We start from the raw sequence: 15,971 nt of genomic DNA, 5'->3' as shown, positions 1-15,971 counted from the left end.
AGATACTCAACAAAGGCTGGTTGACCAAATGAATAAATGTTACACTTAGGGTGCTCATTCACTCCCACAGCTGTCTATAAATAGGATTTCAAGGAAGCTACTTAATATAACGAGTAGAATGGTTTAGAGAAGAATTCCCTTTTCCCCAGACAGACAGATATCATAAAAATTGGGTTGATCTACCTCATTACTCTTGCTTTGAGATAGTGTCAGGCTATCATTGGTCAGTTCCTCATCATCAGCACTGTTTCTGCTAAGAACTTTACTCTTCTTCTTCTTGCAACCCCCTTCACTGGCAGGGCTGCTATGATCTTCATCATTGCCTTCATCATTCTCATCCTCATCACTCCCACTTCCTTCATCCTCATCATCCTCATTGTCTCCATCACTTCCTTCTTTCTGAGATGCAGATCTTCCCTTTCTCTTTACTACAGTAGGTCGCCAATCATTGTCATCTTCACTGTCATAGTCATCCATATCATTCAGCTCTTCCATGGATACAAAATCCAAAAGTGGTCGATTTCGACGAAGGTTCCACTTTTTTGGCTCACTTACTTGTTCCTCTGCAGTGGTTGTTGTAGTGGGGACTGAAGGAGATGTGTTAACACCAGGAGGACTTGTGGCTGGTGTGGTGGAAGCAGCAGAAGCAGCCACATTATCAGATACTGTTGCTTTTTCTTTATCTTCTCTCTCCTTCTCCTTCTCCTTTTCTTTCTCTTTTTCTTTCTCCTTTTTCTTTCTAGGTCTTTCTCCATTATCTTCTTCCTCCTTCTTTTCCATTTTAATTAACTGTTTTTCTGATGACAGTATTTCTTCTTCTGCAGAATTTTTAAGTTGTTCTTCTTTTACTTTAATATCTTCATTCAGTTCTTCTTCTAAAATATTTTCTTCAGAGTCACTACAGGAACCTTCTCCACTGTCCTTTGAAGGATCTTCACTTCCATTACCACTCCCTTCAGAATCTGTTGAAAATATGAGAAAAAAAAACCACACATATGTATATACATACACACACACACACACAACGCTGACACAAATGAAACCACCAAAATTTGTGAGTAACTTGCAAAACAATATAAACAAATTTAAGTCAAAGAATGGTAGACATTCCCAACCTGATTAAATAATAAATCAATGAAGTTGGCATAATGGTTCTAATTCAGTATAACACTAATGAAGATGAATATATGTAACTCTAAATTAAAATATGCTTTAAAAAGAAGAGTACTATTTCGTGTCATATAGCTCATGCTATGTTTGGTACCCTAGAAGCAATTATTTTTTCTAAAAGTAAAGGTGCTTCTTTTGAAATTGGGCATCTGATTTTTTAACTTAATGATACAATACAGACCAAATTCTTCTTCTTTTGCATCTTCAATTCATAAACTGAATTAACTTACAAGCATTGAGTCACATTCAGAACAAGAAAATTGTGGCCCAAAAAAACTTGGTCTCATTTATTTCACTCTTTGCCCAAACAAAAAAAAAAAAAAAATGAGCACAGGTATTTATGATAGTCAACATCCCTAACATACCAATCAATTTTAGGAGTACCAAGTTCATAGGTGAAAGGAGACAGGAGCAGTAGCACAATAAATGGAAGTTACAAGAGCAGCTGCCAATTTTCCTGCTGACAAGGATACTGTTCATATCAGTAAGAGCCACCTAAACTTTCAAAACTTCTAGGCAGTAATTAAGACAGCCCCCTAGAATGAAAGAAATTAATAATTATTTTAAAAAACTAATCCATCTTGGAAATGAGCAACCACAGTAGTCGCTAAAAAGACAGGCTTAGAATATTAAAGAGTTTGTGCAGAACTACAAGCTTTCTAGCAAGTTTTTCCCATTCCTGCGTCAGGCAGCCCAGGCCATCTTGGCCCAACACTATTCAGCAGCTTTCTGATCCTCTTTACACCTAATCAAATAAATAAAAATCTAAAATCTGAAATAAAGGGGAGGAGAAAAATAGAAGGGGAGCTGGAAGAAGTAAGAAACAACTAGTCACAGGTCACAGCCAACACTTATAGTAAAATCTGTAGGAAAAAATAATAATAATAAAATCTGTAGGGTGATACATTTTTTGGGCCCATAATTAAGAAAAGGGTAATATTAAAATGGTGAGAAAAAGTATGTGTTCCCACACCATTTTAATTTCTGTTAATTCAACCAGCCTTAGCCACTATAATTCAATGGACATTAAAAGTAAATAAAGTTAAAAGAAAAAAAAAAGTAAAGAAAGTTGTAATTAGTATCTGGTTATCCAAAATGTCCTAGAAATCCTTTACAAATGGCTGATTAAAAAAAAAAAAAATCCTCCAAGTCAAATCACACACAAAAAAAATAAAATTAACATACAATAGATATTGACTGGCCCTATAAAATAATTATCAATCTCAAGATTATCATGCAGGGACCCACAGCTTATTCAAAATTGCTATGAAAAAACACTCTAATCCCACACATCTTACATAGGACACGAGCAATATCATATAGGTCAACAATCCCTTACTTGAAACTTCTAGAGCCAGATAGCTTTCAGAATTTTGATTTTTTTTCAGATTTTAGAAGGGTAGCATGGTGCATACACAATATATTACACTAAAATTTCCAGTGAGGTCTAAGGCACTATTTATTCTATACTCAAACACATTTCTGCAGTGAAAAGTATAAATATTTACAAGTATGATAAGGAAACACTACAAATAAACTATCATTTCCAGTTAGGTTTTACCATCAAACAAGTAGGTACCAAACTCAGGAAACACATTTGGATTTGTATGCTTCTTGAATTTCAAAGAGTGTGAATTCACTATGACCCACAACCAGGTACTTCTTTTCAGTCCAATAGTTCTACAAACCATTAAGAAAATTATGATTTTTAAAAATGCCACTCATAATTAAATCCAACCTACCAAGAAACTATTTCTGGTAATATAATAAATAATAATAATAATAATAATAATAATAATAATAATAATAGACATTTTTAGATAAGAATTTTAAAAATAGCAAGCCAAGGTGACCAAACACTTCTAGGCAAAAAAACAGTCTCTGTGCACACTGACTACAGAAGATTGAAATATTTTGCAAGCAATGCCATAATTAAAAGAGATGGCCAAAATTAAGAGAGATAGTTTTTTAAAGTACCTAAAAAGTATTCCTAATAATTTTTACCAATAAAAACAACAGTAGATACAAAAGCAAGATTAACTGGGGCACAAATGTGGGTACCTAATCAAAACTGAGACCAATCCAACTTTGCTATTACTTGGTAAATTTTACGTAATGTTAAGCATTTTTATGATTTTTGTTTTGGTTGCTGTTGCCAAAGCCAATTATTTTTAAAAATATTAAGGGGGTTGTCTGGGTGGCTCAGTCAGTTAAGTAATCAACTGGTGATTTAGGCTCGGTTCATGATCTCATGGATCATGGAATCGAGCCCAAATAGGACTCTGCCCTCAGTGGGGAGTCTACTTGATATTTTCTCTCCCTCTTCCTCTGCCCCTCCTCTGATTCATATACAAGCACTCTCTCTCAAAAAAAAAAAAAAAATCTTTTTTTTTAAAAAAAAAAAGCATGGGGAAATTGATACCTTGATTGTTTTTATTTTGTAATCATGTCTGGATAGAAAGCAATTTGAAAAGAAAAAAGATTCAAATGCTTTACATCTGTTAATTTTATTATTAGATGAATCTGAGATTTTTCCACAAATCCAAATCCTAGTAGCTTACCCAACCCTTCCTTCTCCAAATATAATACATTATCCATACTCCAACTTCAGGCATCAGGAATATATCAAATTTTATCTGTCCTTGATTTCTGAAAAATAACTTCTTCATCTGATTAGTCATCATTTCTTTTGGTATATATGCACTTGAAGAATGGAAATAAACAATATTAGGTACAAGCATAGCTTGACAAAAATTACAATGAAAAACTCAGAGTCTTTTGCTGTCTATAATTCTATTTTTGTAGGCTGCAAAGAAAAATGTCTATTACAAAATCAAACAATGACTCTGTATCATGTTCTAAATCCAGCACTCTTAAATCTTTTTTTAAAAAAAAGGTAGTAATAGACTAGAGAAATAAGTCAGATACTTTAAATAAGTCAGATGCTTCTTAGCATTAAAAGAGAATTCTAAAAAAAAAAAAAAAAGAAGTAATTCTAACTCTACAATAAAATTTTTTTCAGAAAAAAAAAAAAAAAAACCTTTAAAATTGAAATCCCTCCTTTCTATTCAGTTAAATTAAAGGTAACTTTTCTCAAATATACAATATGTCAAAATCTCTCCAAGCAATAGCTATTTCAACTAACAGAAGTTAAGGAATTTTTTATCAATACAGAATTAAAAAAATAATCTTTAAGAATTCCTTCACAATTTTCAATGTTTAAGTTTTCCTCATAAATATTAAACGATAAAATTGGTATGATTTAATTCAGTTTTATTTTAGCTTTGCAATGTAAAGGATCACCTTTGTTCACCGGCCTTAATTAACTATTCTTTTCATTGATCTGGTACAATAGCAATCAGTATTTATAAATATACACAATACATAAGAGATCACCAATCTACTGGTTTCTTCAGTTATCACTTTGCGGCCATTTTTGACTAATCCTGTATTTTCTCTTTTTATAAAAGCTAATCAATCAACACAACTTATCCTCTACTCATCATCTCTAGTTCCAACTGTGTCATTTATCATTTTCTGAATGAATCCAGATCAGTGATTCTCAAGTAAGAACAATTTTGAATTCTGTCCCACAGAGAACATTGGCAATGTTTAGACAACAAATGGTTGCCATGGTGGGGGACAGAAAGGGAAGATGCTAATGGCATTTAGTAAGTAGAAAACAGATGTTGCTATACGTTGTACAGTAAACAGGACAAGCCTCCAATACAAAGAATTATAGAACACCAAATGCCAATAGTGCCAAGATTGGGAAACCCTGGTCTAGCAATAAAAGGCCTTAACCTGACCTCATTATACTTGCCCAGGAGAATCTCTTTTATTCTTTTACTCATTCCTGATTCCCAAATATAAATGATATTTACCAGCCCCTACACTTCTAAACTTAATGTTTCCCTCACCTAGACTGCTTCTTTTTTAGTTCCTAGTTCAACTTACCTCCTCAATGAAATGTTCTAGATAAATCCAGTCTAAAGTGACTATTCCTTGACTTGAACTACACAAATAATCAATCATGCCTTGTATTGTTATTTTATTTATTTAATTTTTCCAATATTATCACATCTCTTTGTGAATTTACCATGATATCCAACAAAGTACTTTTAAACAAAACTACAGATCTATGACTATATCTTGATCCACTTAGCCAAAATTAGATTAAGTACAAAATACTACCAAAGTGTCATCCTGACTCTTCTAGTTAATTTTCTAGCAATCTGGCCTATCTAAACTAAGACTCAAGATCTAAAGTTAATCATCTTACTTTGGCCAGCAGGTTAGAGGGGGCACAGCACTGCTATTTTGTCTTATTTAATAAAAGCAATACATGCACTCATCTTGAAAAATATTCCATTTATATATCAGATAACTAAATGTAATCTAACCCCAATTCTAGGACCAAATCTCAAATATAACCACTTTAACTAGATCAAACAATGAAACTGCCAAAGAAACTGCCAATAATCTTAAATTGGTAATTTCATGTGGTTCAATTTAACATTTCCAAATACGGTTCTTCTGGTGGTTATCACCACAATTCTAATACGGTTATACCATGTCCACAATCAAAAAATGAGAAATTTAATTAATCCTGACTAAAGATAAAACAAAAGATCTATTTTCAGTTTATATTCTTCTAAAGGCAGAGGCCTATAGTTATTAACCATCAATGATCACTTAAAAATTTTACTGACAGGTCATTTTTTGAGCAATATTTACCTTTTTCTATTACCTGAAAAACACATGAATAAAATTATGTTTATCTGCAAATGTGTTGAATATAATCTCTCAGAATTATCTATATTCTTAAAGACAAACAGAAATAAGAAGCTTTGTAGTCATAATTTCTAATTTCAAAATGAAGAGAAGTGATGCACAAAACTCTGTTACAAATTAAGGCCAACCAATCTAATCATTTTAACATCAAGTTCTAAAGGAGTTAGTAGTTCATTCAAGAAGTCATCTTTAGACAGTTTTGAAAGAGGCTTTGATCAGACTGATGATACAGCTAGTGCCATTTCTCCACCTCCAGTTTAATCTATTCATATGTAGGGTTGGGATTCCACAACTCTGACTTGACTGAAAACCAGTGATAAATCTGTTTTATCTCCTGTAAGAGTCCAACTACCTCAGGCAAAGAAAGGATTCAAACAGGAAACACTGGTAATCAAGAGTAAGCCACCATGTTAACTATGGGGGCCACCAATGAATCTTAACCAAGAAGGGAAAATAGGATTCAATTTCTACTATTTTAAACAAAATCATTTTCTACTATAATCTCCTTTATAGTAGCATAACAAGAACTGCACAGGGGCCAAGGAAGTAAATTATAAATAGAACAGATTAGATATGATGACAAGAGAGAATAGAAAGTATGCATTTTTTAGTACTTTGGAGAGATTTCTTTAAAAATTATCAGCATAACAAAACTCATCCTGTCAGTTTTCACATACAACTGATAATTCCCATTAACTCTGATTAAGATTTAATAAAATCAGGAATTTCTACTTAGCTTCATACCAAAAATTATCTTGAGAAAGCAGTTTGCATCATTAGAAGCTTTGACCTTTGTAAAAAGAAGTGATACCTGTGAATGACTACATCTCAATAAACAAAAGAAAAAAAATCTACAAAGTCAGGATTTATTGTCACAGAAGAAAAAAATATGGAATACTTAGTCTGAGTTTTGCATAATGGTATTCAAATAAGTCATAACTTCTGAAACCCAAAAACTTGCCACAGTTAATCTTGACCAAAACCACATTCTCACCAAAATATTAACTACCAAGATTCTCACCAAGAGAACTTAAATAGTTTTGGATTTTACCTCCTTTCCTTTCCCTTTCTTTCCTTTCTTTGGAAGTACCAAACATCAGTGAATTGACTAAAGAGGAGAGAAAGTAGCTGAGAAGCAAAGGTTAAAAGATGATTAATCAAGATAAACTTAATTTTTGATTGTTGGGAGTGACCTCATTAGTCACAACAACCAAGTAGTTTCAGTTTAAGATTACATTAATTTACTTTTAGGATCTAAGCAGCAAAAAGATGGTTAAATTTTGGAGTCAAAAGACATGGATCACATCCATTATGGCCTAAGTGACTTCATGCAAGTTCTTTAAACCCAGTCCCCTGTTATCTGTAAAATATTATCTCCTTCACTAAGCTATTATAAAAGTTAAATGAGATTATGGAAATAAAAAGTTCTCAGTAAATCACCATGCAAATTATACTTGTTGATACTATTTAAACTAATAACAGAAACAACACAACCTAATTTCATCGTCTACCATCTCTAACAGGAGTTAAAAAAAAAAGAAAAGAAAAAAGAAAAACCAGAGGAAAGGAGAGCTAATATGATGACTAAACATAGAAAACTCTCTGGAGGAATGAATACTTTAACATTATTAAAGGGATGAAACTGAAAAGGCTTTAATTTCTCTTTTTATTTAAATTTCCAGGGATCCCTGGGTGGCGCAGCGGTTTGGCGCCTGCCTTTGGCCCAGGGCGCGATCCTGGAGACCCGGGATCGAATCCCACATCAGGCTCCCGGTGCATGGAGCCTGCTTCTCCCTCCGCCTGTGTCTCTGCCTCTCTTTCTCAATCTGTGACTATCATAAAAAAAAAAAAAAAAAAAAAAAAAAAAAATTTATAAATTTCCATCAGAAAGGGACAAAACTCTAAGTAATTTTATAGTTCATGTATTAGTATTTTTCACATAAAATATTTAAACACAATTTGTATGCATTTCTCAGATTCCTCCAATTAAAATTATACATATATGTATATCTAGATATATGAAGTACAACAGACGGAAGATACCATGGAAAACTATATTTTTCTGTTTCCCAACCTTGTACAATGTAAACATATGACCTTTTAAAAAAAAAGTGTATTGCTTTTAAAAATCACAAAATAAAATGAGCAAACATCTATCTTTGTACTTTAGAGATTTTTGAGAGGCCCAATCCACAAAGCCCAACACATACCACAAAGTATAACTTATTGCTCTGGTCAATTTTATTCTGGTAAGGGAGCTAATAATAGGCAAAAAGGCAAAACTCCCCTCAGAGAATGCCAAGTGATCTGAATAAAGAACCCTGCTTCTGAGCTGTTCATAGCTCACATTACCCTCAGGATATTAAATGACTTCGAGATATCTATTTTTTACCCTCTATCCATGAAGTAAGCATCAATAGGTCTTTGAGGAGGTGGAAAAAAACGCTTTGGTATCTGTAGTAGATGTTCTTTTCTGCCTGCGAAATTATCGGAGAATCCATATAAAATACAGAAGCAATGATGGGATCTAGTGATCTTAGAGATCACTAGCGAAAGGATCTTGGGGAAATGTGGGAAATCAAATGGACAAACTAAAGGAAGTGTATGTGCTTTAACTTTTTCAATTGGCATTTTCATCGAAACCCATTTAAAAAAAAAAAAAAGAAAGAAAGAAAGTCTGAAAATAAGCCCAACTTCCAGAAAGCTGGGAAAAGGGAAGAAGAAAAGGAAACATTTACCTGAGGCATCTCCAACTTTAAAATCACTGTCATCTGAACTATCATAATCGAGAGCTTCTAGCAGAGAAGCTGCCAAAGGCTTCACCTGCCTCCTCTTGGAGCTGCGATCCACTGTTAAGAGAAAGACATCACATCGTCATTACTAATCACGCCCAGCACAGAGGACAGCCGTGATGCTGGGGGGGTGGGGGGCAGAGGACCCCGTGCAGGGAATCTTTGTCTGATTCAGTGCTCAGCAAGAGGTGCAGGGAGCTTGGGGGGGCTGGCCAGCGGCCCCCGTGGGTCGGGGCTGGGGCGTGGCAAAGGCGACACCAGGCCGGCCAGAATCTAAGGTGACCCCCGCCCCCCCCGACATCCTGATGGGTGTCTGCCCCTCGTTCACGATCCCTCACTTAGACGCGGGGACAGTCCACCGGAGCCCAGGAAGTAGAAGCAGCCTCGCTCGTTCCTGCGGACCGAGGAAGGGAAGCGCCCCCGGAAGGTCCGGCTCCCGGCAGAGCCCCGCGCCGCCCTCCACCCTCCCCTGCTCCCACAGGCCCGGACTTCTACAAGGGCTGAAATGCACCTTTCTCCCGGCGGAGGCCTCCGACACACTTACTAAGGAATCCGTGAGGTGGTCGTTGGGAGGACGCCTAGGGAGAGGCTGCGAGAGCCCAGGCAGCGCTGAGGTCGGGGCTGAAACCGCGGAAACCGATCCGAAAGATGCTACTTAACGTCGGCGGCGCCGCCGACCGGGCCCGGGCGAGTCTACCGCAGCCTTGAGACCCCCTCCCGCCCCCCCACCCCGCCCCCTAATCCTCGCCGAACCGGCCCCGGCCGCTCGCGCCCCTTCCCACGGCGCTCCCCTGCCAGAGGCGCCCCCAGGCCCCGGCAGCCCTGGGGAGTTAGTGTCCTTCGTTAAAACTGTTAGAAAAAAAAAATGATAATAATAATAATAAATAAATAAATAAAAGAAAGAAAAACTTTATTAGCCTGCACCCGAAGCCACGAAAGACCCAGAATTTGCAAAGTCCGAGGCCGTTTGCCTGAGACAATAGAGAAAGCAACGACCCGGATACAGCTCTGAGGAGAAGGAAGTGAAAACACAAGGTAGAGCGCGGCCGTGAGAACAGCAAGGGGCGTGCGCGCGTGCGCGCGTGCGCCGGACTCGCCGCCGCCCTCGGTCTCTCCGGCGGGAGGAGCCGAACAGAGCCGAGCGGGAGCCGAGCGGAGCCGAACGGAGCCGAGGCGGAGCCGAGGAGCGGCCGCAGGGAGCTCTCCCGGGCTGAGCGGCTCTTCCCACCCGCGCCCGAGGCTCCCCCCCCAAACCCGTGGGAGGCCCGGGCTTGCTCCAGGTTTTCGTTTCTTAAGGAGTTCCTCCTAGCACGCTTTACACAGAGGGACGTTGCTAGCTTAAGTTACTACCAAAAACATAAATAATACCGACAACACTCTACCTGCTGCTTCTATAAGTTGCATCGCTTTAAATATCCTGGTACGTGCGAATATTTTATTTCCTGAAAGAGAGAAAATGTGAGAATCGCATTAGACTTTGGTTGCCGCTTTGAAAATCACAACTGAAAAAAAAAAATCACAACTAACAGTGGGGCGAAAAGCATTAATTTTTTTTTATATTAAGTGTTATTACGAGTGTACTGTGGGCAGTCATTCCACATAAATAAAGTGTTTAATTTTACTAAGACAAAGAATACCTCTGGGAGAAAATACTCCATTTCACCAGTATATCGCATATTTATTACCTAAGATGTGTGTCCACGTGAATGTGAAATAATGCCTTGCATCCACTTCGAGAAAATATTTTTTAAGATGGATTTTTATTTTTTTAATAAATTTATTTTTTATTGGTGTTCAATTTGTCAACATACAGAATAACACCCAGTGCTCATCCCGTCAAGTGCCCCCCTCAGTGCCCGCCACCCAGTCACCCCCACCCACCCCCACCTCCCCTACAACCACCCCTAGTTCGTTTCCCAGAGTTAGGAGTCTTTCATGTACTGTCTCCCTTTCTGATATTTCCCACTTATTTTTTCTCCTTTCTCCTTTATTCCCTTTCACTATTTTTTATATTTAAGATGGATTTTTAAACCCATAAAAACTCAGGTCAGTATGTACAGCTGGATAAAGCAGTCATTCAACAAGTTTCAAACACCACATTTATTTATGTACAGGTTAAATATTTTTAAATAATATTAAAATGTTAGGATCTGACTAGTACTAACACTTCTTAAAAATTTATGCATCAAGGACAGAGAAAGATTTGGATGAAGTTGATTGAGTTCATTAGTTTATTCCACACATAAACATGGAGTGGCAGCATTTGTGACGTGGGAAAATAAATGTGTAGGAGTCAAATCATATAACTAAATATTGGAGCTTACTCTAAAGAAACACGTTGAATTATTTTGTAAACTGGAATGAATCTTCTCAAATTTGAAAAAAAAAAAGTAAATATTTACTACAGAGTAGTATAATTTATAGAATGATTACATAGAGGCTGAACCATCTGCAAGACAGCTGTCTTTTCCCTTCCAGAACTTAAAATACAGGTAAGGATACAAACTGGTCAAACAATTGCTGTATATTGTGAAACAAGCTACCAGAGAAAGAGTACACAGGCTAAGAGAAGAGAAGGAGCTCAGGGTAAGCTTCCTGGAGAAAGTTAATGGAGCCAATCATAGTCTGAACTGCCCTGGAAGGGGAGAAAAGGAACTATGAGTGTTCCGGACCAAGGAAAGATCATGTGCAAATGCTCAGGGCTAGGAAAGCTTGGCTAATTAGATACCCCAAAAGCTGGGCCACTTCTAATGCCCCAGGACATTCCACCATAACAGTAGTTACACAATTTATATTGCAATCTCTTCTTTCTGTGTTCCTTATCCCTCCTAAAAATGTACACTAACTCCTCCAATCTCTAAGAATCTCTAGTTCTGTGACCCAAACTACCACTGCTTTGTGCCCCCTCAAACCTTTCCACAGTGCTGTGAAAACTTACATCCCAAAATTTTAAAACCTACTCTGTAAACCCTTTCCCTTTTCAATGATCATTCACGTATCTCCTTGTCTAAAATGGAAAGTTACCCTATAGCCCTCTCAGCTGGAGGCCACTCAGCCTCCCACAAGTCATTTTCTCTAGATCCAGAGGTGGTATCTGATCCTTAATACTCCTCACTGGCTTTTCAGACCTGTTACTCCTCCAGTTAAAAACCTAGCAACTTAATTATTTGGCCAGCTCTACTTTGAGAACTTAATTTTCAATCTACTTTAAACATGAAGCATGCTAAGGATTGTCTTACTTCTGAAGTTAGAAAACCGGACAGTCTACTCTCTTCCTAGATTCATTGAGAGGAATTATGCGGAATTATCTAAAAGGGAAATGGATACTCCAAAAGCTAGCATCTAAGTTTCTATAAGAGAAATTCCTAGAAATAGATTGTCTTTTTTTTTTCTTCAAAGGTTTTATTAAAGGTCTTTACAGAGCAAAATCCAGACTCCAGATCCAGCTGCCATGGAGACTCTGTTATGCTGAGAGTACTAGCTGCAACATAGCAGGCTGTTCTGGCTATATCTGGCCCAGAGCAGAAGGCCATATCATCCTTCTGTTCCAAGATGGGGGTGGTAAGCAATATCTCATCTTTGGCTTCCACAGTGCTCATAGGATTAGACAGGGGCTTTTTAGAACTAATCTTACCACTTGGGCCCCAAGGAAGCAGGATCTTCCCTTTGATGCCCAGCACACCCTATCTGAGCAGCATATGGTACAAAGCAGTGTCAACATAAAAGTTAATAGGGTCCCCACTGTGAATCATCAGAACATGCACCAACATCATGGATTTAGCCCTCTGTCCTTGGAGTTTCCTAGATACCAAGACCTCATAGCCTTTGGCCCCACTCTTCATGATGAACCACAGCACACTATAGCAAGCCCTCTGCACAGCAAGGCCTCCTAGGAGTTTGTAACAGAGAGACTTTGCCCCACTAATAGCACACAGACTTCTTGTGGCCACCTTCCCAGTTAAAAGCTCTACACTGCCCTCAGGGAAATCAAACCTCTTCTGAACCACAGGTTGAATCAGAATTCTTAACTGCAACTTTGGATGTCTAGGAACTTCTAAAAGCCCTTCAATGTTTTGTAATAAAGGGTTCATTGATAATCATCCTTTTCAAATTATGTAAAATGTACTGACTATAGGATTTTCTTCCAGGATTTAGGCAGCAAGGATCTATTCTAGTATTACATGAATAAAAACTTTCAACATATTTAACAAATAATAATATTGAAAGGATTTTAAATTAATTTATCATAGCTAGTATGTATACATAGTATAAAATTTTAAATGCACAAAAGAGTATCATGAAAATAAATTATCATCTCATCTATGTACCTTAGCCAGTCAATCATCTCTCTAGATATAACAAGATTACCTTTTTTAAAAAAGGTACTTGGAGCGCCTTGGGTAGCTCGGCCCATTAATCATCTAACTACTGGTTTTGGCTCAAGTCGTGATCTGCCATCAGAGATTGACCCCAGTGGGGTAAGTCCGCTTGAGATTTTCTTCCTCTCCCTTTGCCCCTCTCCCCCACTGCTCTGCACTCTCTCTCTCTAAAATAAATAAATAAACCTTTAAAAAATTAGAAAATTAAAAAGGTGCTTAATCAGGGCTGAGTTTTTATTTTATTTATTTATTTTTAAAGATTTTATTTATTTATTCATGAGAGACACACAGAGAGAGAGAGAGAGGCAGAGACACAGGCAGAGAGAGAAGCAGGCTCCATGCAGGGAGCTGGATGTGGGACTCGATTCCGGGTCTCCAAGATCACACCCTGGGCTGAAGGCAGACACTCAACTTCTGAGCCACCCAGGAATCCCAGGGCTGAGTTTTTATAACAGCTTTATTGAGATATAATTCACATACCATAAAACTCACCCTTTCATGGTGTAAAATTCAGCAGTTTTTAGCATATTCAAAAGTTGTACACCAATTACCACTAATTCTAGAATATTTACTTACTCCAGAAAGAAACCTTGTACTCATTAGCAGTTACTCCTAATTTCCCCTATTCCTAGCCCTGGCAATCACTAATTTAATTTCCATCTCTATGGATTTGCCTATTCTAGATATTTCATATAAATGGAATAAAAAATGTGTGATCTCATGTGTCTGGATTCTTTTTTCAAGAACAGTGTTTTCACCATTCATTCACATAGTAATAACAAAGCTTTTTAAAAAAATTTACATGACACTGTGAAATGTTATCAGTTTTTATTGTATATGAAGAAAAGATAAAAGTGAAAGGTAAGTACTTCAACATTTGCTATAGTAGCAGTTTATTAGACAGATCTCTCAGACAAGCTATTTAATTATTTCTCTGTGCATGTGAATAGCAGTCATTCATATGCACTGAAAAATGCATAAAAGGAGCTGTGTTTCACAAGGGGCAAGTCCCAAGAAAGCAAAGCAGATGGGCAAAGACAGCATCAGTGGAGCAACATCATAAAATGTACAATATTGGATGTTACAGAGACAAATAAGGTTAGTTAGAGACAGGTTTCATGTCATCAACTCAAAAGCTACAGAGGAGCTTTCAAACAAACAAAAATGCGTAAGTGATACCTTCTGTTCTTTTTTAATCCATCAGATTTTTAAGTGACAAATCATAAGCAAACTCCCTAACATTGTTCTAAATCTAATGACCAAATCTGCTGGCACCTTAATTTTGGACTAGTGAATGCTCTTCATGTCTTTAGCTGTTATTAAAGACCAACAAAAGTAGTTTGCTTTCTGTAGATAAGTAATACACTTTGACTCTCTTACCTCATGGATACATCAACTCTGCAGCCCTATTACAGTGTCCTAGATATATCTCTTTATTCCACAGAAATTCATGTTGGTCAGTTACATTGATGGTATCATGTTGATTGGAACTAGTAAGAAGAAATAACAACCTCTTAGGATGTAGGTAAGATAAATATAGGCCAGATGGTGAGAAGTAAATCTGACCAAAAATTAGTTTTCTGTCACCTCAGTGAAATTTCTAGAGTTCCAGTGGTCTGGGACATGTCAACATAGCTCTTTCAAAGTGACGGACAGATTACTGCATTTGGCTCAGCTTATCACAACAATGCTTTCCATTATGTGAGCCTCCTTAGATTTTGGAGGTAACGTTTACCTCATCTGTGTGATCCATTTGCTGAGCAACCTGAAAAGCTGCTAGTTTTGGACTGGGTCCTGCAACAGGTTTAGGCTTCCATGCAAATTGTTCTTCAACTGAGATGTATAACTTAGTAGATCTGCTGGTACTGGAAGCAAATTATCATGCTATCTCAGTTATCTATCATGAACTAGGGCTTATCTGACCAACAAAGCTATAAGATTGAGTATGCACTGCATCACCAAATAGAAACCATTATCAGATGGATTTGAGCAGATCCTGAAAGTGTAAGTTGCATACCCATGTTCTATACTCCCCTCTCAACCCACCTACACCTATGGTATAGAGCATTGCCTATGACCAATTAACTAAGAAAGACATTTGAGCCTGGTCTACAGATGGTTCTGTATAAAATGCCAACAATGTTCCAAAGTAGAGAGCTGTAGCACTATACTCCCACTCTGGATTGACCCAGAAGGACAGTAGTGAAAGAAAATTTGGAAGGGGTTCTCTTTGATCCACTAGTAAAATTACGACTAACTATCCCTGCAACTGTGGCTTTGCTGGTCTAGAAGTCATAATTGCAAGAGAAGAAAACTCCATTACTCTATTAGCTTGGGTGGTTGATTTTGACTAGCAAGGGGAAATTGGGATACAACTCAATGAAGGGAAGGAGGAGTATGTCTGGAATGCAGGAGACTCCCCTAGGTCATCTCCTAGTTTTCCTTTTCTTGTCAAATTCCTCCTTCAGTTTCTATATTCCTGAACTAGGTTTATATCTAATTCTGGGACAAAGAACAGAGTCTCTCTCTGGGAGTTTCTGTCCTCATAAGTTCCACCTATCCTTCTAATGTATCTCTGCTTCTGCACTTCATGTTCCGCTTCCCTTACTGATTGCCTCCCCTGTTGACTCCAGACTGCAATAAGATACTGCTCTCGCAATTGCATAACGTTAATTCCTTATAATAAATTCCTTATTATGTGTGTATATTTCCTAGAAGTTCTGTTTCTCGGGCTAAACCCTGATATAAAATATTATTTATCTGCCTCCATTTCTGACTTGATCTAACTTTGCTATTCTGACTCCTCCCTCCTGGCCTGGTCCCCATTTTGTTCAAG

The 15,971-nt window shown here is 37.4% G+C and overlaps 1 protein-coding gene and 1 pseudogene across 6 annotated transcripts in view; both read right to left on the bottom strand.

Annotated features, from left to right (window-relative positions):
• The window catches only part of PHF14 (PHD finger protein 14), a 236,322-nt gene that overhangs the window by 212,725 nt on the left and 7,626 nt on the right, over positions 1-15,971 (bottom strand). For 5 of the 6 annotated variants that reach the window (XM_041728062.1, XM_041728064.1, XM_041728067.1 and 2 more), the window contains exons 2-4: positions 10,139-10,198; positions 8,703-8,813; positions 184-962 (exon numbers count right to left, since the gene is read on the bottom strand). In XM_041728062.1, coding sequence (XP_041583996.1) covers positions 184-962; positions 8,703-8,813; positions 10,139-10,160 — 912 coding nt within the window. In that variant the 5' untranslated portion in view covers positions 10,161-10,198. Of the gene's footprint in view, positions 1-183; positions 963-8,702; positions 8,814-9,300; positions 9,796-10,138; positions 10,199-15,971 lie in introns of those variants that run through there. The other variant, XM_041728063.1, reaches the window with a different exon arrangement.
• Positions 12,122-12,931, bottom strand: LOC121475048 (annotated as a pseudogene).

Source organism: Vulpes lagopus, chromosome 13 (genome assembly GCF_018345385.1).
Source record: "Vulpes lagopus strain Blue_001 chromosome 13, ASM1834538v1, whole genome shotgun sequence".
In the NCBI taxonomy this organism is placed as follows: Eukaryota; Metazoa; Chordata; class Mammalia; order Carnivora; family Canidae; genus Vulpes; species Vulpes lagopus.
Note: the sequence above shows the minus strand (reverse complement) of the source record. Positions and strands in the feature narration are given on the sequence as shown.